General features: G+C 35.3%; 1 protein-coding gene and 3 non-coding genes across 4 annotated transcripts; all 4 read right to left on the bottom strand.

The window, feature by feature from the left end:
- Positions 1–2832: 2832 nt before the first annotated feature.
- Positions 2833–2904, bottom strand: TRNAM-CAU (transfer RNA methionine (anticodon CAU)). The gene has a single exon. It is a non-coding gene; the product is annotated as a tRNA-Met (tRNA).
- Positions 2905–3168: 264 nt separating this feature from the next.
- Positions 3169–3240, bottom strand: TRNAM-CAU (transfer RNA methionine (anticodon CAU)). The gene has a single exon. It is a non-coding gene; the product is annotated as a tRNA-Met (tRNA).
- A 613-nt stretch (positions 3241–3853) lies between these two features.
- TRNAM-CAU (transfer RNA methionine (anticodon CAU)) lies at positions 3854–3925 on the bottom strand. The gene has a single exon. It is a non-coding gene; the product is annotated as a tRNA-Met (tRNA).
- Positions 3926–19356: 15431 nt separating this feature from the next.
- LOC130726604 (protein OXIDATIVE STRESS 3-like) lies at positions 19357–20298 on the bottom strand. The gene is made up of 2 exons (XM_057577907.1): positions 19973–20298; positions 19357–19849 (listed from the first exon to the last, which is right to left on the bottom strand). The coding sequence occupies exons 1-2, from the start codon at positions 20185–20187 to the stop codon at positions 19543–19545; spliced, it is 522 nt and encodes a 173-aa protein (XP_057433890.1). The 5' UTR covers positions 20188–20298; the 3' UTR covers positions 19357–19542.
- Positions 20299–24076: the final 3778 nt, after the last annotated feature.

Raw genomic sequence — 24076 nt, 5'->3', positions numbered from 1 at the left:
ATTTGTTTATTGTGAAGTTTGGCCTACTTTGTTTTTCTCTTTTAATTTCCTTATCATTTATCCTAATCTCTGTCTTAAAGTAAATTAAATATTTTATGGTAAAGGATAATTAGCCGACATATACAAACAAACAACACTAATTTTATGAACACGCTTTTCTCTGTCTGTCACCCAATTTTCTTTTAACTGTACATGTTGGTTTTTTTAATGATATGAGATATCCTTCCATACACAACATGTGTGTTCCACCCTGGACATTGTTGTTGGTAGCGAACACAGAAAAAGAATCATCAATGTTCTTTCCCTGTAGTGCTGTTGACCCTACTACCACCACCAACTGCAGCTGGTCCAGCTTTTGATCTTGCTTTTGTCTCTTTTCTGCACAATTTGCTTTCTTTATTCATTAAGAAGATAATAAGTTTGCTTCTGATTCCTTTAATTTATTCGTGAATAGTGTTGATCTTTAATTTGTGCAACTGCACATGCAGTGCTGATAATGCCCCAATCATCCAACAATAATTGTTGTGATTTTTATTAGTAAATGGTAAAATTGTTTGAATTTATTTCTTCAATTTTTTATCAATTGATGTAGTTTTTTACTTTTTTTACTTTCTTAAGTGAGTATTGTACAAAAATATCAAATATGGAAATCTCTAAGTCCAAATCATTCCCATTTTTTTCTATTGATTATTCTCATCAAATTTATGTAATATTTGTATTTGTGTATGTAACTCATTCAGCCATGTAGGGATGAGTGGGCCGGTACATGATTCTTTTGGTAACGGGCTCCATTGCTTCTATGCAGGATCGCTCCATTTCTTCTAAGTGCCATTTTAAAATCTTTTTTTGTTTTTTTTTTTGACCAAAAAAAAATCTACTTTTTTAAATGAAAAAATTGTTTGAATGTGGTGTTTTGAACTAAAAGAAGCTGTAATTGAAAAAAAAAAAAACAAAAACATACAATATTTTTTTTTTTACACTGGAAATATAAATTGCACTCGTCAGGGATCTATCCCTAAACCTCTAATACCCAACTCACTTGTCCCCCAACTTCTACCACTTGAGCTATTCTACCAGGACAAACATACAATATCGGTAAGCTAATTTGAGATTTTAGTCTTAAAAACTTAAAATAATAATTATTTTACAAACACGCTTTTCCAATTTTTTAGTTTTTAAAAATTACAAACAAACAAATATCTTAAAGTGCTAATAGAAAGAATATTCTAAAAGCAAAACATACTAATAGAGTATGTTTGGTATGTTGTATAGTTGTATAGTATAAGGCCTGTTGTATTAGGTCTGATAGGATAATGCCTGATAAAATTTGAATTATATACAGAGCTTGGTCATACATTATATGATTTGCTGGCAACAGTGATGGTGGTGAAGGCGACAGTTGTAGTAGTGGCAGTAGCAGCGATGGTGGCAGTGTGGTGGCGATGGCAGTGACGGCAGCGATGGCGGCGATAGGGGTGATAACGATAACGGTATCAACGATGGTAGCAGTGGTGAAGTGTGGTGGTAACGGTTGCGACAATGGTTGTGGTAGTAATGGCGGTAGCGGTGGCGACGGTGATGGTGGAGGTGGCGGCGGCGGTGGTGGCGGTCGATGGTGATAGTAACGGTGATAATGATGATGGTATCAACGACACTGACAATGGTGGAGCGTGGTAGCGACGACGATGGTGGTGGTGACGGTGGTGGAGGCAATGGTGGTGGTGGTAGTGTCGGCGATGGTGGTTGAGGGTGGTGGTGGTGGCGATTGATTAAATATATTCAAGTAGTTTATATATCACACTCTTATCATGCCTTATCTATCATCTATAAGGTGGATTAAATAATCCATCATTTTAATATATAATATGGGATTGATGTATAAGCTTATACAATAAAATGTGAGCACCAAACAATGGATAAGTCCATAATGTATTGTATAAGCTTATACTATCATGTCTAATACGGCGTACCAAACGAGCCCATAAGGTTTAGCATAAGAGTGCAACTTTACGAGTTCAACAGCTGAATCAACTTCTTAGACTTGGCCAGAGTGATCATTTTATAAACAAAAGTAATTCCCCACGTTAATTTAAAGAGTTTAAGGGTCTAATTGGTGGGCAGGATAAAAAGACAAGATATGATAGAATCATGTAATCATATCTTACTTGAGGGTGTTGATTGTTGCGCCCCCAGGATATGATAATGCAATCTTGTCATCCTTTCATGTTCATCATGTGTAAAACTTATTCTAAGGAGAAAGCTAAGGTAGAAAGCATGGTAAGATAAGAATTTGTTAATCCCTTTTCGCCCTCGTCCTAAGCAATAATTATTCCAATATTTATATTTTTTAATTTATAATATAATAATTTAGACATGTAAAAAATATTAATTTCACTCCGGATAGTGCAATTAGGGTATGAAATATAGTGAGGGAAGCATTTTGATAAGAATTTTTTAATTCCCTTTTCGCCATCATCCCAAATAAAAACTATTTCACTATTGATATATTTTAATTATAATATATTTATTTGGGATAATCCTCTAATTGGTCCCTGTGGTTGTGTGGCCGTCTGAAATTAGTCCCTCCCGTAAAATCTAAGTCCTCGCGTTTGAAAAGTGTGTGGAAATTAGTCCCTCTAGCGAGGACCTGCTACACACACTTTTTCAAACGCGAGGACTTAGATTTTACGGGAGGGACTAATTTCAGACGGCCACACAACCACAGGGACCAATTAGAGGATTAACCCTATTTATTTGGAAATGCACAAATGTTAATTTTAATCCATATAGTGCAATCGGGTATAAAAAATAGTGAGGGAAGCCTTCTCTTTATATCAGAGCCTGGTTTCGATCCAGGGACCTGTGGGTTATGGGCCCACCACGCTTCCGCTGCGCCACTCTGATGATTGATGCAACTTATTCATATATATTAATTTATAAATGTAAAAAAAAAAATTATTCCGGATAGTGCAATTAGGGTATAAAAATAGTGAGGGAAGCATTTCGATAAGAATTTTTATTCCCTTTTCACCCTCATCCCAAATAAAAATTATTTCATTATTGATATTTTTAATTTATAATATATTAATTCGGAAATGTAAAAATTTTAATTTTACTCAAAATAGTGCAATTAGGGTATAAAAAATAGTGAGGGAAGCCTTCACTTTATATCAGAGCCTGGTTTCGATCCAGGGACCTGTGGGTTATGGGCCCACCACGCTTCCGCTGCGCCACTCTGATAGTTGATACAACTTATTCCTACATATTAATCTAGAAATGTAAAAAACTTTATTTTCACTCCGAAGAGTGCAGTTATGGTATAAAAAATAAAGCGGGAAGCCTTTAGAGAAGAATTTTTTATTCCTTTTTCGCCATCTTCCCAAGTAAAAATTATTTCACTATTGATATTTTTTAATTTATAATATATTAATTTGGAAATGTAAAAATGTTAATTTCACTCCAGATAGTGCAATAAGGGTATAAAAAATAGTGAGGGAAGCCTTCTCTTTGTATCAGAGCCTGGTTTCGATCCAGGGACCTGTGGGTTATGGGCCGACCACGCTTCCGCTGCGCCACTCTGATGATTGATAAAATTTATTCCTACATATTAATTTAGAAATGTAAAAAATATTATTTTTACTCCGAATCGTGCAATTAGGGTATAAATAATAGTGCGGGAAGCCTTTTGATAGGAATTTTTTATTCCCTTTTCGCCCTCATCTCAAATAAAAATGATTTCACTATTGATATTTTTTTAATTTATAATATATTAATTCGGAAATGTAAAAATTTTAATTTTACTCCAAATAGTGCAATTAGGGTATAAAAAATAGTGAGGGAAGCCTTCTCTTTATATCAGAGCCTGGTTTCGATCCAGGGACCTGTGGGTTATGGGCCCACCACGCTTCCGCTGCGCCACTCTGATGATTGATACAATTTATTCCTACATATTAGTTTATAATTTATTATCCCCTTGAAATCTATGTTGTTTCTATTAAATTTAATTTTTATACCAATTTGAATTATTTAGGGAATAAAGAGGATGGTGTGCTCTTTTCACTTTTGAGTTCATTTTGGCCTACTAGAACAATATCATTGTTCCGTTTATTTGTTTTAAACCCTGAAACATGAATGTCACAAGAACGTTGAGAATCCTTATTATTCTATTGCATTAATGTTCACTTGACTCTAACAAACATGGACAAATCACAGATGCACATAGAAATATAAGGGGGCAGTTGCCCCATTACATTTTCAATTTTAAACATCAATATACAATGCTCATTAGATTATTATCCCCACAAAATTGTAAATCTCATATCATGTCTTCATTATTTATTTAATCTTATTAATGACATAAAAATAAATTTTTTAAGTTAAATATAATGCAATGTTGATGAAGAAAAAATAGTTAGTAGTTTCGTACTAATTATATTAAATTTTATTTAATAAAATGTTTATTTTGATCATACTCATTGGTGAATGGTGAAATTTATCTATTTGAGTGAATTTTGATATTAATTTTCTAGCAATGAAAATTTCTCAAGTAAAGGGAGCAACCATCTATCACTCAATCTCAAGCCCTTGATAAAGGATAAAGTTTCATCCACACCTCTCTTTTGAGGTGGAGAGGTGGAATGGTGAGAGAGATAGGAAGAAAAGAAAAAGTAAGAGAGAGAAAATATGAGATGTGATAGATGATAAGATGAGAGAGATAGAAATAAAAAGAGGTGGAAATGAAGTGTTTAAAAAATGAGGTGTGTATATATTATTACTCCTTGATAAAACATTGAGTCCAATCGAGGATCAATTTAAAAAATACTAAGAAGTGGAGTGCTTCGTAATCACAACAATGAAATCCTAGGCTATTTTTCTAAGAGCTTAGGTCATGGATGGGCTCATGAAGGAGAGGTCAATGCCATCCTTTTGGCTATCCTCTTTTGTTAACAGTTCTTGTTCAATAATATTTACATCAAGAGCGAATCTATGCTGGCGGATGGACAAATTCTCAAGAACGAAGACCAAGCTCGCTGATCAATGAACTGAACCAGCCAAGTTCAGTGTCTTGGAATCCAGCACATTTACAGGGAGGTAAATGACAAAGCTGATCAACTTGCAAAAGATGGAGAGCTAGATTTGGCACCTCACTCATTAGAAATGTCACCCCACTTTCGGAAACTTAGTTTCCGAAATATTTCGGAAATAAGGTTTCCGAAGTATTTTTTCACTCAAAAGTGGGATGTTACATGTATTTTGCACTACAAATCATGAATTAATTTCAGAATATAACATTCCGAAATAATTCGGAACCCAAAAATCCGAAAATTAGGGGTGTGAAATCTAAGGGTTGGGGTGCCAAATCCAGCTATCCAAAAGATGGAGTAGACACACAAGAGCCTCTCTGGGTTTGCTTGGACAGAACAGAAGAATTTAAATTGCTTTGCATTTGCTGGTTGCCCTTGGTTGAAGGCTGAAGCAAGCGGTTTTCACCTAGAAAGTACGGATGCAGAGTGTTTGGCTACACTACTTTCCTTATAGCTTTAGTCTCCTTTATCTTTGTTTTTTTGCTGTTCCAGTAGTTATTAGTATCTTTTAGTAGTCTTTTGTCTTCTTTTGCTTGGTAGAGCCCTGCGTGGCTCTAGCTTGCTCTCTTTTTTTCTTTCATATGGATGCTTGTTTGTACTATTTGGCTTTTGCCTATTATATATATATATATATATATATTTGGTATTTTCAAAAAAAAATTAACACAATAAAGCAAAATCAATAAATATTAGTTGAAAGAGGTAATAAAAAATATCTTAGAAGTACAAATATAACATTTGAATACAATATAGTAAGAAAAAAATCTCATAAGGGGTGACTTTGTCCTTTTCTTGCTAGTTGGGCTACCTGTTTGAAAAATGTGAAAACTCATAAATATATTCAAACTTTTGATTATAATATGTTACAAGTTTATATGTATATATGCTCACAATAGATAATTTCTGGTTCTCTCCCTCTTAACATATACTTCCTTAAACTATACAAACACCAATGTTAACTCTTACATTTTAGTATCAACCATAGTCGAAACCAAATCCTAAGTTATGCTATGGTGTTTGTTGTTTCGCATTAGTTTGCCCACTTGCTAGTTTTATTTCCTCCAATGTAAAAACAAAAAATCAATTTTAAAGTCACTACGAAAGCGTCAGTCAATATAGCTCTTTATTTCTTGGGTCTCCTTTCGAAGGAATGGCCTCTGCATTCCTAATCCAGCAGGGGTTGGACAACTCTTTTTACCCCAGCTTGGCTAGTTGCATCCCCATTCAAATTTTACAAATTTATGTAAGCTCACATTTAATTTAACTTTTTGTGTTAAGTAAGGTATCTCTATTGTTGATAGTTCTAAGACTAATTTTTTGTTCTATTGTCAACGTACTAAGTGGTAAGAGGTTGACCAATGAGCTTTTTCCATTAGCAAGAGATGGAAATTGAACTTCCAACCATTTACTTAAGAGATAAGTGTTGAACCACGACGTCAAATCACATGATTCAAATTTAATTTTTCTAAGATAGTTAAAATAATATCATTTTGTTATAACATTTTAAAACTATAGTGCCTAAATTAATTAACACTTAATCCGATTAAAAAACAAAATTCAATACAAAAAATATAATAATTTTGTTAATAATGCAAAAATAAATATTATTTACCAAAATTGTGCAACTTCAAAAACAATTACCATGAGGTAGTTTTGGTTCAGAATTTGTTTCACATGAGGTGAATTTATTCCTGAACAAGGTAGGGGAGGCTATATGGTAGGAGAAAGGCTAAAGCAATCAAATTGCTTTCAAAGCAATTCGCCCATAAGAAGCGAAATTCATTAATTACCTCATATTGTTATTATTTTTGAAGTTGCACACTTTTAGTAAATAATATTTATTGTTAATGGATCGAAAGGTTTGTAACCAAAACACCGACTTTATTATTAAATATCCCAATATAGTTTAATTTACTTTAGAGACATACATCGATATGACCCTTATGAATTTTTAAGGTCAAACAATACACGCAGAGGGTAGGCTAAGCATTTTAGAACGTTTTGAAAAATTAATCAACAAATGATTAATATATGACTTTGAAGATTTTTTCATATGACATAATTTTCAAGGTATAAGTGCTTCTAGACATCAATATAAGATACACTTGCAGACTAGAACAAGGATATTTAAATATAATGAAAGTATGGTTCCTTTATGTGAGCTGAAGTTTGACAACGCGCATGATGTTCTTAACCATGACTTCGATGAGAGATACTTAGTTGGTAAGTAAATCCCTTGATTTAAATAATTTCACCTATGTTGTCACTTGCAAGCATTTACATTAACATGAAAACATATATCATGAGAGAAATTACGCACATCGGAAACTATCAAGGATATGAGCATAACGAAATGGCAAAGAATTTCAGAGACATTGTAATCGAATCTTAAGGGTAAGTTTTCTTTTATCATAATAAAGCGGAAAAACAAATGATTTTTAAATATCGAGAAAAGATTTGACCAACAATTATTAATTATTTTTTCAGGAAAAAAAAATATTTTTATATGGCAAATTCGTCAAAGATTTGGATGAAGTTCTAAGTGCAGGAGATAACAAACATATTGTTGTTATCATATTATTTGGAGTAGTAACAAGGCATCAAGATACATTTGATAAATTTGATCTATATTCTAAAATAAACTTATGTATAAAACACCAACATGTTCAATATGTAAATAACACCCGGCCACTAAAAATAAATTCCAAGGGAATATCAGTTAACAGCTGAGTTAAAACACACTACAGTAATGTTCAATCGCGACATTTCTGGAGCAGTGTGCTACAGAGACAAATTTGTCCGTACAAAATATTTCATAATCGTTTGAACAAGATTTAATGACAATTCCAACTAATATTTATTTCTTTGCGGGTTACTTGAGTGTGACGCAGTTCCTACCAAATAATGACGTGCTGATTGAAAACATAAAAGTTACTAAAGAAGATGAGTTCCTCAAGCTGTTTTCACGCACAAACATTAAAAATTTGGTTGTGTGTAAAGATCAATATGTTTTTCTCACTTTTAATTTAATTTAAGACACGTTAATATTAAGTTAAAATATCAATTAATTATTTCATTAACTCTTATATTCCTTAATTAGTTTTAATTGTACAATTAATTATGTGAGAACCAGATCATGTTTCCTTTTTCACTACAAAACGTTTTTTTAATAACTAATGGAGATATAATTTTCAAACCACAAATTAAAAAATTAAATAATCAGTAATTAAAATTAATAACCACGTATTTAATGCTTTTGAAAATAAATTAAATTTGAACAAGTGGTGGGAGCTGCCATATGGATTGGGTAGGGGGAGGTCAAGTGATCGATTCCTGACGGGTGCAATTTAACTTTCGATGTACAAAAAAAAAGAATTAAATTGAAATGAATTATGAGAAATTCATTACACAATAATATTCGGTCAAATTTTCAAATAATTATAGCATTGACTCTTACACACTTTAATTAGGTTTAATTAATTTTAATTATGAAACTTTTTTAAATTAATTTTAATTGTGAAAATTATAATAGTAAAATTAGTGCCAACATTAATCGAATCATTAACCATGCATTTACTTTTTCATTCATTTGTTTTTTAAAAATTAATGAATACAAATTTAATGCATTAATTACGTTCATTTATTATTAAAAATTCATTCTTCCAAAAAAGTTTCAATTCTGTAATTACGTTAATTTATTTTTTACAATTAATAATTTAAATTTCACAATATGATTGGAAAATATTTTAATTCAATTACTGATATTTATTATTACAACATACAATATTCATTGTGTATGCTACGATTGAGGAAATTGTGAGCACTGATGATTGGTTTTACCATGACTGCAAATGTCACGGGGCAGCATCCTCTAACGAAGCACTTTATTACTGTTCGAAATGTACCATGCACATAAATCATACCACACAGTAAACTCAATTACCATAGTATAATTAATTTGATTCATATTCAATATATTTATTTATTTACTTACATTTACATTAGGTATTGTGCTCTGCTCCATAAAACAAGCAACACAATACTGAAAAAATTGGAAAAGGTAAACATGTACATGTAAATAAAACTACTTTTTAATTTCACAATCAATTGATAAGATATCTATTTTTTTTCATTTTTTTAATTAATCTAGAACGGCTGCATGGAACAGCCCCCAAAGAAATAATTGATTTAGTGCACAAACAAATTCTATTCAAGATTGAAGGGAAGGACAACTTCAGAAGGAAGTTTAAATTAGCATTTAACGTCCTCAAATTTTTCATAGAACCGGACATAATTTCAAAGTTCAAATCAAAGTTTAAATTTCATATTCTAATTTCTAAATCTTTATAACTACACTTTTGAATTTGTCCACCAATATTTCATGAGATTATAATCATTTATCTTTATTGTGAACATTGCAGGATTTAGAACTTGTTGTTGGGAGCTCTAAAGTCTAATGCTCAAATGATGTCATTTAACAATAAGGAGTATTTTCACGTTTTAAGTGTAACCTCAAGTTTTTTCCGGCTACAAGAGCTTTACATCACAGTCGTACATTTTCCCCTATTCGAAAGTTTTGTCAGTTTATTTTTAATTTTATTCAATTTTCACATATCAATCTCATATATTTACCCCTAAAACATCGTGGTTTGCAGCAACAACTACGCCAAGAATGGTCTACTTTTTTTTGCTAAAAAAACTTTATACTTCAATCAAAACGAAACAAAATACAAATGTGCAAAAAAACAACAAAAACCAAACCACGCCACTCTAATTACCCAATAAAATTAAGCAATTAATATTTGATTAACACATTTTAAACTTACATTCAAAATTAAATTCTCCCGTGCAAGGCACGGGTCATATACTAGTTGTTATTATTTTTGAAGTTGCACACTTTTAGTAAATAAATAAATAAACCGTAATAAGGACGACCTATATAAAGGCCTAAGGATAATATATAGGGCCAAATTGATTTGTTTTACAATTCCAAACTATAACACTATTCGAACAGGATAATATAACACGTAAATTTAACTACATTTGAGCAAACCATAGCTTAGCACACAACCTCTACTACAAAGATTAAAAACACAAAGATTGTTATTCTAAGGTTAGTTATGACACAAATTGTAAAATAACAATTATTAATACTATAATTTAAGTGAAGTACCCCTAGTCATACTCTTTTATTTTTCTCTAACTAGTAGTATGTGCAACCATTAAATTTTAGGGGTGATATTCCTCTGGAGTGACTTCGCCATGAATTCATGATGATCCAATGTTAAAGTTGAGGAAGATGATCTTTGAAAATATAGGCGAAGTATGATGCTACCAAATCTGTTGACGTAGATGAATTATAAGATGCTAAAATTGGGCATGTTGAATCTGATTTCGATAATAATTCCAACTTTGATGATCCAAGTTCTGATTCAGTCTCAGCGTTTGCGTGAAAGTCCCTTTGTGAAGATATTTGCGATTTGATGGTGAGAGGGAACATGGAGTACTTTAGCTTGGCCAAGAGTCACCTTTTCTCGAACAAAATGTATATTCATCGATCTCGGTGTGCTTGGTGCGTTGGTGTTGAACGGGGTTGCCAGACAGATATATTGCATTCACATTGTCACAGTACACCAATATAGCTTTGTGGACCAGAAAACTAAGTTTTAGAAGAAGATTATGAATCCAACACGACTCGGGGACGACATTGGCTACTCCTCTATACTCGGCTTCCTCACTGGAGCGAGACAGAGTGGGTTGTGTCGTTTAGAGGACTAGGAGATCAAATTATCACCGAGAAAAATACAGTAACTAGATGTGAAGCGTCTGGTGTCAAGCCATCCACCCCAATCAGGCATCAGCATTTGCATACGAAATATGACTAGAAGTTGGTGATGTGCTCATATGTAAGCCAAACTTTAGTGTACCTCGCAGGGGCGGACCCACTCAGAGGCCAAGTGTGGCATTGGCCACACCGATTTTTATTTTTTATTTTTTTTAAAATTTATATGGTTAAAAAAAAAGAAAAATTATTTGTTTTGTATCACCAGTACCACTCACGCACGCACGCTTCTTCTCTGTTCTCAGTCTCACACGCAGCCTTCTGTTCTCTCACGCGAGTCACGCCTCCGCCTCTCTCTGTCGATTCACGGCCGCACGGCGGCGGCGCACGCCTCTGAATCTCTCTCTTGTTCGTGCCTCTTCCTGCTCTCCAACGAACCAACAACGAAGCTGAGTGCTCAGTGCTCTCCAACGAACCAACAACGACAGTGCCTCTCCCTCTCAACTGATTGAAGCTCTCACTCTCAGTCACTCACTCAAAGTCAAAACTCAAAAGGTAATGCTCTCAGTCTCTCAGTCACTCAAAGGGTTTGGGACTTTGGATTCTTGTTCTAGGGTTTGAGGAAATTGAAATTGATATGTGGAAACTAAAATTGATATGTGGAAAAGGGTTTTCTGAATTCTTGTTGGACATCTACTTGTCTGATGGTTGGTGTTGGTTTTGGGGGTGTGATTATGTTTGAGGTTTGTCTTGCATTTCGTATGTTGGGGTTGCAGAAATAGTTATTGAAATACTATTCTTAGAGGATGCCACTTAAAGTTCCTGATATGAGATGTTTTCTCAACTGGTGTGGGTGCTATTTTCTGTTCCTTGCTGGTGTGCATAAACAAAATGATTATTTCTCTTGTCTGTTGATACCACTGGGGTGGCTGTTAACTCGTGGATGGTTTGGGAGTATCTTGTTATTGTTTAAAGATTGTATATGGTGGTGAAGAGTATAGTATGTGACCAAGGTTACTTTATCACTTTATTCATTTGATCCTCTTGGCGGCTAAAGTGATTAATTGCAGGGGATGTATGAATGTTATGTTGAATTTGTTTTCTATATGGATGAATATAATGTGGGATCTCTTTCATTATTGTAGAACTGGCAGGATTGTTGGACTCTTGTTATTGCTGGTTTAAGTAATTTGCTGGACTTTTGCAAGGTGCTGTTTTGGCAAATTGTTGCTATAGTTGTAATGAAATAAAATAAGATGAGATGGAATGTAACATAATATAGCTATCATTCCATTATTGATTACATCTAATGCAAATTGTTGCTATGTTATTTTGGTTTTTGATGGTTTCATTATCTCTTTATCTATAATATTTCTCTTTTAGTCTATAATTGCTTTTATGTTTAGCCTCACTGATATTTAAAGTCTGGATCCGTCCCTGGTACCTCGCCTATAACGCAGAATGTGTTTGCGAGCATTCATGTGCTCTGTTTTTTTATCATGCATATGTAAGCAAAACTGTTTACAACATATGAGATATATGGTCTTGTAAATGTAAGATACTACAAAGTACCTTTTTTTTATAACAATGTAAATTCATTAATCAGGAAAATTCGCTGCCAGGTGTAAAAGGATACCCACAGGGGGATCACCCCACCAAATGCAGTCTTTGTACAAGTGACTCTCAGCAGCTAACTCATGAGCAACTCTGTTTGTTTGCCTATACTCGAAAATACAAGAGAAACTACTAAAACTATTAACTAGTTGATGGCAATCCAAAAGAATGTGCCTTAGAGAGGGGACATCAGCAGGGCAATGGAAAGCCTTAACCAGTTGTTGGCAATCTAAAGCAACGACAAGACCATCAAGCTCCCAATTGACAGCCAAATTTAGAACCCATCTAAGACAACAAGCTTCAGCTATTAGGTGAAGGTGTGAAAAACGACTAGAAGGGGGGGGGGGGGGTTGAATAGAGTTTTGAATATAAAAACTTTCCCCTTAAGATTTAAAGTAAATCTTTTCGGTTTATCTGAGATAGATGGTGCAGCGGATAAAGATAGAGAGAAGAGAGAAGCACACAAGTATTTTATCCTGGTTCACTTGATAAATCCCTCAAGCTAATCTAGTCCACCCGTTAAGGTGATTTCTTCCTTCTTAGAATGAAGGCAATCCACTAATCAGATAATTGTTACAACTGCACTTGAAACCTACAAGTGACTAACAATACACTGACTTAGCTCACTAAGATTCACTCTCTTAGTCTTCTCTAGGATCCGATCAACCTTGATCTCCTAAAGGAATCACCACTAAGATACACAGATCCTAGTCTTCTTAAGGATACTGACCTACCCGGTCCCTTAAGGAAAATCAAACAACTGTTTGAGGTTGGTGTTTACAAAGGTTTGCTTCTGAATAAGCTAATGTAAACCAAATAAGAATAGATGAAGAAAGTGAAGGCTTGAATCTTTTCTTGTATTGCAGCTCTTGGTTTCTCTCTTTTGTCTTTCTTCTCTTCTTCAGCCTTAAATAGTCCAAGGTGCAAAGGATATTTCTGTTGAGAGAATGTGACCGTTGGAGGGCATTTCTGGAACTTCCAGAACCTGCTGTGGCTGAACCTTGGTAGGTAGGCTTGTCAGAATAGTACACTGCTCTTGTACTTCTTGATAGAGACATTTGCCTTTAACCATTGACTTCTGATCAGAGGAATGCTTCGTGTTGGAACTTGTGAAGCTTGGTGATCAGAGTCAGAGGGAAGCTTGGATCCTCTGACCTTCGTAACTTCTGCTTCTGGACCTTCAGAACTTCTGGTCCTTCAGATCTTCTGATCTTTAGAACTTCTGATCTTCAGAACTTCTGGTCTTCAGATCTTCTGATCTTCAGAACTTCTGATCCTCAGATCTTCTGGTCTTCAGATCTTCTGATCTTCAGAACTTCTAATCTTCAGAACTTCTGATCCTCAGATCTTCTGGTCTTTAGATCTTTTGATCTTCAGAACTTCTGATCTTCAGATCTTCAGATCTTCTGATGAATATATCTTCTGGTGTCAGAATCAGAACCTGTTTGTCAAAACACTCAAGACAAACGTTAGAGAATCATCATTGTTCATCCACAAATAAATACTTGTTATCATCAAAACATAGAGTTGTACCACATGACCAAATCTTGATCTTACATTAGGGGCTCCAATCTGCAATCCACATAGTGAGTTGCAGCAGCTTGAAAACGCCCCTCATCATCTCTGATTACCATGCCAAAACCCGAGCCCATTTTCCCTGACCAGCCTGCATCAAAGTTTAGTTTCATAAAACCAGTAGGTGGGAGAGTCCAAGAAGGATCAGATGGCACAGAGCTGGTTCTAGTAGATGGAGGTTGATGACTCAACCAATCTGCTCTCATGTTAACCGCAAGCTCCACAGTTTTACTTGAATCAGGAGCTATCTTGTTGAAAATTTTATCATTTCTTGCCTTCCATATACTCCAGCAGATCATAGCAACCTGAGCCATAGTGTCAGCGTTTACTACTTCTTTCATGTGCAGCAGCCAATTGTCCACAGACATGTTAACATCTCCAGATTTAATAGCCAGGGAGGAGAGGAACCAGACTTGTCTAGCACTCTAGCCCACTGGCAGCTCAGGAAGAGGTGGGAAGCGGTTTCTTCAATATTTTCCCCACAGACAGGACAAGTTGGTTCAGTTTTAACACCCCTTTTCCTCAAATTTTGCTGGCTTGGGAGAGAATTGTTTAACATTCTATACAAGAAATGTTGCACTTTTCTAGGGATTTTTAATCGCCAAACAAATTTGCAATCCGATTTAGAGGTAGAGGCAGAAGCCTGCCCAGAAATTTTTAATTGCATAGTGAACCTAAGGAGACACTAAGTTTTTGATTGGTGTTTACAGGTGTTGCAGTAGGTTTGCAAGATATCATGTCAGCCTAATCAATGACATCCTCAAAATATTTTCATTGGCAAAGAAATATGTCATCAACATGTCTGGTTACTACAATGCCTAAAAAATAGCCGAGAAGGCCTAAATCCTTCATGGCACAATTCTGAACCAAGGAGTGGCTTAATGGACATACAGAGATCATTGTATGACGTGGTGATGATGATATCATCATCATATAAGAGAATGTATGCCATGTCATTACCCTTGTGGTAGATAAATAAGGAAAGATCAGAATTCTGATGAAACCGATGGTGGAGACATAGTTAGGAATATTCTATCAGATACCTCCACTGTTGTTTCTACCAACCACACTGACGCTAGCACTGGTGAAGAATAAAGAGGATATTCTTGATAACTAAACTTGACATAGATATGAATGTACGCCAACCCACACCCACTAAAAATCCTATCACAAAGGGAGAAGTACAGGTTAGGGGGGGCTCAAAGCTCAACTAGAGGCACACACTCAGGGGGAGCACTTCGTAAGAACTAACAAAGATAAAGTTCCAACCAAGAAAAGCACTTAATTCTTGGTAATTCCTCTGATGAAGAAGAATATGACATTTCAGAGCTCCCAAATCTTCTCCTCCTTCCTCCTTCCTCCTTCCTCCTTCTTCCTTCCTCCTTCCTCTTCCTCTTCCTCTTCCTCTTCCTCTTCCTCTAGCCATGGGAATGGAAGTTATGTCCTACTAACTTTTCTTTTTACTTCAAATTTTATATTTTAATTAATTAAATTTTAAAAACATACTTAGGAATTGAATTTATCAACCAAACACTTTTTTAAAAGATGCCATGAAACAACATTCCCATCATAATATTCGTAGGAATAACATTCCTGGGTATCATTTTTCAAAACTTGGACGTCCCCTTAAGAATTTTGAGCCGTTATGTAGGACTATTTAACCTAATATTAATTTTCTTTATTTATTAATTAGTCTAAACATTTTTCTTTTCTTCTTAAAGGCTATACAGCTCCAACCACATGAGGACATCGCTTTAGCGTAGCATTGGTTGTAGTGATTGCCAATAATTTTGAGTTGAAGTCATATGTATTATCTATGGTTCAATAAAATTAATTTTAGTTATCCATCTAAGAACCTCAATCTACATCAAGACAATTTCTATGAAATATGTGAGACTACCAAACTCAATTCGTGGATAGTGACAACACCAGACTAGGTCTATTTCCCTTCTCCTTGAAGGGCAAAGCCCAATTGTGGTTCCACTCACTTCCATTCAGATCCATCACCACTTAGAATTATTAATATGAGTTTCAACCTGCGAGTCAAGCCAAGCCAACCCAGTTTATGGGCGAGTTGGGTTGGTTAATATATTGCTCGGATAGAAAGCACGCCAGTCAAACCATGCTCATTTAACCCGCAGGTTAGCCCGCGGATCAACCTGCAAATTAGACTTTTTTATTTTGAAAAGAAAATTGTTCTAACAATTATTAAAATATAATTGAATTTAGATTTTTAGTTTGCACTTTACACATATTTGTTATAAGTAATTTTCCATATTTTTTCACCATACTATTTTTTTCATAAGTAATTTTTTATAACATTTTCAATATTTGTTCTAATTTTCCAATTTTTTAGATTTTTATTTTTATTTTTTCCTATAATAAATGAGCAGCCCACCAACCTATGGCGGGTTAAGTCAGGTTCAACTATTTATGCCTTGTTTAAATGCGAGTCGGCTAGCCCAACCCATTTTTCCCCAACCCGCAACGAGCTAACCCATACGGGGCGAGCTTACCCGTATTGACAACTCTATCAACACTTAAGATCAAATCGAGTAAGATATTTACAAAAAAGTCTCAAACCCACTATACTCTGTTTCAAACCCTAGAGTGCACATACCCAATACAGTAACGACGATAGGAGGGCCACTAATTACAATAATGGTATTATTGGTAAATCTATTGATTTTAGCTTGGCTGGTTTAATGAAGTAGTGAATCGCGGAGATAGTTTTGGTAATGATGGAAGCAACATCGATAGTGAGATGATGATCTTGCTCATAGGTTTGCATGAAGACGTGAGGTTGAATCATAACTAGGGATGACACCCGCGCGGGGTGGGGGCGGGGAGTGCCTCTCAACTTCCCATCCCTGCATCTATTCCCTATCCTCATCCCCACTCCTCATCCTCGTACCGGGGTAAATTTTCACCTCATCGCCAATCCCCACCTCCCCACATGTTCACACGAGTCCCCATGGGGATCACTAATATATCATTAAAAATAAAATAAAAATACATAAATTTCTACCTAGACCACAAATGTTTAAATATAGAAACCACATATTTCCTTACCTCAATAGCATCTTTATCTTCATTAAATATATGTTGTTCAAACTGAAATTTTAAAGTACCTAATTGGCTACGTTTATGATCCTTTATATTTTCTTATTAGCTACTTGACTTTATTATTAAGGGTATGATTGAGTTTTTACCTATGTAGATGGGGCAGGGATCTCGCTTGGAGGGGAGAGTGATTTCCCACCCCACCCCCAAATTTGTCTCGGGGGGATTTTTGAACTATCCCGATTTGACGATTGGCCTCACGCTAACAGCACGAGTCTTTTCAACGCGCTTTGTCCTCACTTACATGCTTCCCGGAAAAACTTTTCAGGAGGTCACCCATCCAAATATTGCTCCAAGGCAAGCACACTTAATCATGGAGTTTTTATGAGTTGGGATCCGAAAAGAAGATGCATCTTGATGTTATGAATACTACCAATCAAATCTTTTATGTCATCCTCAACTGTATAGTCTCATCCCTATATAGTCTTGGACTACCTCTTGTTCGGGTGCGAGATAGGTTCATTCATGTGTCCCTCCGCCTAGAAGCTTGCCAGGAGCCGCTCATTATCTGTGCCTCATAATTTTTGTCCCCATCGGCTCAATATACTACTCTCCGCCCTCATCGGCTCGGGTGTCACAATTTTTGTCCCCACCCCCTTCCCACGAGGAAAATTTTCTCAAGATCGGATTCCCAAATTCGGCAATCCTCGTAGGAATCCTCATATGCAGGTGAAAATTATTATCCCTAATCATAATAATCCTTTTCTTGGTGATTCAAAAAGATAACAAAACAAACAATAAACAAACTAAGGGAAACAAAAGAATCATTAAACAGAATGAACTCTAATTCAACATATGGCCTATCCACAACTGTAATGTCGGACGAAGGGGAGTTAGCACCGTTTTTTGCTAATCAATTTGCCGCATCATTACTATCACGGTGAATGAGAGTCAGACTGGTCATCTAATTCTTCATGAAAAGTTGTTTCATATTCATAAGCATCTAGTATGCTATAAAATCTCATAATACTTTCATCCTCCAATGTAGTAATTAGATTTGCACAATCCACCTCACAAACCACCTTCTTAAACTTGCAGTTTCAAGCAAGGGTCAGTCCATCACAAAGAGCATAGACTTCAGCAAGAAAAGGATCCCAGCCTCTATGAAGCTAAGGAAGCCAAATAGCCACTTACCACAACCATCAAGAATAAGGCCCTCACCACCCATAGTATCAACCTCTTCACAGAAGCCGCCATCCGAATTGAGCTTCACAAAGTCCGCCGGCGGGGGAAGCCAAATGTGACTCAAAAGACCACCATCCAAGACCTGCCTCTACGACCTCATATAACAAGCAAAATCACTGTGAACATGGCAGATGTTGGCATGTTGCACCAGGCAATTTGTAAAGGTCAAGTCTGAGTCTCGAACACCATATTATTACGCAATTTTGCCACTCCCCAAATGCAAGCAACGAAGTTCAAATAATGCATGTTGCGAGCTAGCGTGCTAACCCAAACTTTCAAGTCAGAGTGCTGTAAATTCGCCCAAGTCAACACTCTCATTCTCAATCAGAGTTCTCTCAAATGTGGACAATCCCATAGATAATGGATATCGTTTACAACCAAATTAGAGCACCTCGCGCACAGTAATGATTCATAGACCACCAAATAGTGCAGACACCTTGGGACACCTTTTTTTTCTCTATCTCTTTCTTCCGGTCACATCACATCATTTATCACAATTATCACTTATCTCTCATATCTTCTTATCTCTGTAGTGGTCTACACCCAAATAGTGTACACCAATTTTTATTCCCTCCCACAAGAAGCAGAAGGGGCCATTTTACACTTAAACCTATGCGCATTCACCTGGATTGATTCATGTATAATAAGTCAAACAAATGTTTTAACTTTCTCAAGCATCTTCAGTTTTTCAAATCCAACCCAACTTCCTCTCCTCAGAAACATTCCGGTGCTAAACGTTGAGCCACGCATAGGCATCCCTCACTTAATTACCCTTTGATTTATAAGTCTTGTTTGACTTTATGCTTAATCTAATCTCTCTTTGACCAAAATCATTTGGCACATGTGGTTATTCTGATCCGAGTCTTTTGGGTGACGGTATGCTGATTCAGATTTTGCCTATGGGAGATCATGATGCTGAGTCATTTCAAATTATGATACACAACATTTATGATTTACCTCTAAAATTGTCAAATGAAAAAAAAATTCCAAAACTTTTTCGCTTCCAAAAATTTGTCAATCAGAATTGCACATGCCAATTACAATCCCAAAATTGTAGGGGAAAATTGAGACTAATTAGGTGCATCCATCCATGTTACCTTAATCTAGATCGCATGATACTCCGCAAATAATAAAAGAAAAACTCAACTCAACAAAAAATTTAAAATCAAATGATCCCTCTCAAGCAAACAACACCCTTTGATTAGGTATAGTTGTTGTGCTGGTAGATCTATGAGGAGGGATTGGTGGCCTACTACCCATGAAGTTACCACTGCTCCTTCTTGCACTCATGGAAGAAAAACATGAACCCCTCTTAGATACATGCCTTGACATGGCACTTGGACTCAACCCTCCTCCATAGCTTTTGCATGATTTCAATCTCTTGTTCTGAGGGTTCTCTGCCTTAGCAAGATCCTCCAAGCTTTCCACTTTTGCTAATGAAGTGAAAGACTGTGACTTCCCCTGGTAGAATTTTGAAAGCCCTCTCCTGTAAGATCATCAAAAAAGACACAAACTTTAGCAAATTCAGGAGAAAAAAAATGAAACCCTAGAAATAAATATCTCAAAAGAAATGACAAAAAAAAAAAACCCACAAGAAAAAGATGCTTACTTCATGGGAAGTTGTTGAAGCAGAGAAGACATGTCACTCAATGGGTCAGATGCAAGCAGATCAGTGGTAGAGGAAGAGGAAGAAGATGGTGATGCAGGGGAGGTTACTTCATCAAAAGAATCAGACTCCATTGATGATGATGAGCCACTTGAAATTCCAGAGGATGAAGATGAAGAGAAAGAAAAAGAACCAACAATATCACACTTCTGCTCCATTCTCTTATCTGTTCTTCAGATAACACTATGTGTTTTTCTTCAATTTTCAATCAACCACACGTAACAATTTATATCTGGGTAGCACTTATAGAATGAACACATATAAATGGAATGGAAGGTGTTAGAATATTTATACGAAGAAGGAAAAGGTATGATGTGGTGGATAAGATTAAAACGTGTTTTTTAATAATCATGTATTACTTTATTGTTTGTTGATAATATTCTTCCTTGGAAAGAAATAGTCATAGTAAGATTCGGCTTTATCCGAACATGATTTCTCCTGTCCCCTATCCTTATCGTCCTTTTACTTAACCAAATGTAGCACTCCATTTATGTTTATTTTGAGGACTAAAAAGCTCAACACGTCGCTTTAGCGCGTGAGTTATTTTCCTTTTTAATATACATGATATGATGATATCTATGCTAACAATGGTGATTTATCTCCTTGTCAGCAACAACTTATACTAGACAGTAAACAACTGATCTTGAAATTAACTTTATCATGACTCGAATTCTCAACATATGATTAAAGAACGAAGTAAACTACCATACATTGCACCTTGTGGTGTGAATTGCTTATTATTAAGTGGACAAATTTGACTTCACATAACCAATCTCTAAAAAAGATTTATATCAAGATTTAAAACATTTGTGATGATAAAATATTTCTGTTAAAATCGTCATGAATTTAAATAACCAATAAACATATTGTGCCATTAGAAAATTATTTTAAAAGAAAAATAAATCAAAATAAAATTTTAAAATTGTGGATAAAAATAATTTTATTATGATTTATAAATATAATATTAAATTAAAATTGATAAAAGAATTCTAAGTATTGACTATAAAGTTTTTTTTTTTGAAAACTTTAAAGTTATTAAAAACAAAAGACTATTTTAATAAACATCTATCTCATTAAGTTTCAAAAAAAAAAAAAAAAAAAAACATCTATCTCATTAGAAATGAAAATGATAATTATTATATTTTTAATAAAAACAATTATTATATATGTCACAATAAATGAGAAATAATATTTTAATATATAAGATTCGATATATTATTTTACTATCAAAAATTAAAAAAATTCAACGTAAAAATTAAAATGTATTATTTATGATATTTTGAAAAAAACTATTCAGTTGAATTAATATCAATAAAAAACATTATTATGAAATATGAAGTAACATAATGATGCAAAAGCTAGTAGTTTTAAGGATTAAATGATTTGTCAAAAAAAAAAGATTAAATGGAATACGTTACAAATTTACAATTAATTTTATCACTTTTTATGAGATTGCGAAAGTATTTCTAAAATTTTATGCTTTAGCACATTAAATAAAAATATTGTATTTAGATCTCATTTATTTGATTATTTTTCAAAAGAAACTAATCATATCATAGTAATTAAAATTTTCATTTTCAAAAAAAAAATTAAAATTTTCTAAAGTCACAAATATTATTTTAATAAGGAGTTTAATGATAATGTACCGTCACTGTAAACATTTTTACACAGACAACCAATGATGAGACGTCAAATTAGAAAATAAGCTATAAATTTAATTAAAATAAAAAAACATAAATGTTTTTGAACACGTGACGGTCCGTTTAAAATTTCCACCATCCTGCATCAAACTTCTTCTCTAAATCTAAATCTAAATAGTTATAATTTTTATTTCAAAATATATTTTATGGAGTAATACACTTTTAATATTTTATTATGAATTATGAATAGGGAATAGGAGGAGGGAGAGGGGAGTAGAGAAGCGCGTGGAGAGTGAAGGTCCCAAGGAATTTGGATAAGGTCGAAGAACAAGTGTTGACATGGAATCGTTACTCAATGCAGCCGAAATTACTAAATTGCCCCAACCCAACAAGATGATGATTGGTTTTCGCGGCGCCCACTGAGTTTTCGTTGAACCAAGTTTGAATTTTGAATAACAACAAAAACAACCACACCCATCCATAATCCATTCCATTGTTGATGTGATTGCAGCCTTCGTGTCCTTCTTTTTAGGGCAATAAGAGCAACTCCAACGCTGGTTTCTTAACCCAGCTGGAGTTGCTAAGATACAGTTTCTTATTTTTTTCAGCATTGGAGCTTGCTCAGTTGGCAGGTTCAGTTTCTTAGCTACAGTGCATGGTTGCTTCTGCAAGCAACTATGCTTTTTGGTTTCTTAGCATTAAAAATTATTATTTTCTCTCACTTCCCCAACAGATTTCAGAGGCAAACATAACAGAAAGGATGAAATTGAACAATGTAAATTAAACAGAGACATAATCAGAGGACGAAAATTGCAATTTTATTGAATGAATTGAAACTTTACAGGAAGAAATTGAAACTTAAAACACATAAATTGATATTTACAAACCCTAAAAAAAAAATCTTCTCTGGTGAGTTCTGGAAGCTCTGATCTGAGTAATGGCCCTTGCATGTGTGAAAAGGAAGGATTTTTGCAAGCTTCAAGGCTTTGAAGCTTGCAAACAGGGGTTGTGGGGGTCGGATTGAGGCTGTATGGTGGCGGTGGTGGTTGTTTGGTGGCCGATGGTGACTGCATGTGGTTGTTTAGTGGCGGCGGTTGATGTTTGGTGATCGGTTGGGGCTTTGGAGGAGTGGACCAGAGAGATCGAGGGAGAAGAAGTGAGGGAGAGAGGGAGGAGAAGAGGAGGCGTCGAGAGGAAGGAGAAAAGGAGAAGTGAGGCAGAGAGGAAGGATCTGCAGGGTTTAGGGTGAGAGGAAGGGGAAAAGGAGACGCTGCAGGTCAGGGAAAGAGGAAGGGGGAAAAAGGAAGGGGAAAAGAGGAAGGTGAGTGAGAGAGGTTGAAGAAGAAGCTGCGTGAGAGAAGAGAGGAAGAAGAAGCTGCGTGAGAGAAGAGAGGAAGAAGAGAGGAGCGGCTAGGGTTAGAATGGAGAGTGAGTGAGGAAAAATAGATTATATAGTGGGTGACCGGCTGAGCCGGTCATCCCACCGGCTGGTGCCGGTTTTCTGCCCGTTTGGGCTTTTTTTTTTTTGAATTTTTTTAATTTGACCGGTTTGACCGGTTTTTCTGCCCGTTTTCTGACCGTTTTTTCAATTCTCCGACCGTTTTTTCAATTCTCAGATTCTTTACCTTATATATAGTGCAGTAGACCATTTGAAACACCAACATTTACTCCCACAATTTCTCTCTTGTCCAAAAATTCTCAAATTTCTCACAATGTCTAATCCTTATGAGCAATATTATCCACTGCTCGACAATGAAACACCTCCTACAAGTGAAGGTTTGCAACCTTCGCCTATGTTTCCGCCACAAAACCAACCTCCGCAGATGATTCACCTGCAAAGCCAACCTATGATGGTGTTCCAACAACAAAACCAACATTCGCAGGTGATTCGCCCGCAAAGCCAACCTATGCCGATGTTCCAACAACAAAACCCACATCCGCAAATGTATCAACCACAAAGCCAACATCCGCAGATGTGTCACCCTCAAAACCAACCTCCTCACACCGGTGGTAATGTTCAAAATCCTTCGTATCAAATGTTTCCACAATCGTTCTACCATCAAAACCAACCTCAGGGTCAAATGGGATCATATCCATCACAAATGTCTTATCCAAACAATCCACAATATTGCATGTATCCACCACAATACCAAGCACCTCCTACTGGTAGCAGCAGTAGTTCAAAAGTCTCAAGTACACAATGTGAGGCTATGCCCGAGGAGCCTGAATTTTCTACTCAACGGGGTCTAGATGATATTGATCTTGAAGAATCCGGAAATAAACGCACCAAATGGAGTGGTAAAGATAATATACTTCTTCTTCAGTCATGGCTCAACGTTTCTACCGATCGGGTCGTGGGAAATGAGCAAAAGTCAGATTTGTTCTGGAATAAGATTCGAGCCCAATA

Source organism: Lotus japonicus, chromosome 6 (assembly GCF_012489685.1).
Source record: "Lotus japonicus ecotype B-129 chromosome 6, LjGifu_v1.2".
Lineage (NCBI taxonomy): Eukaryota > Viridiplantae > Streptophyta > Magnoliopsida > Fabales > Fabaceae > Lotus > Lotus japonicus.
The sequence above is the reverse complement of the archived record's forward strand: the minus strand, read 5'-3'. Positions and strand labels throughout refer to the sequence as shown.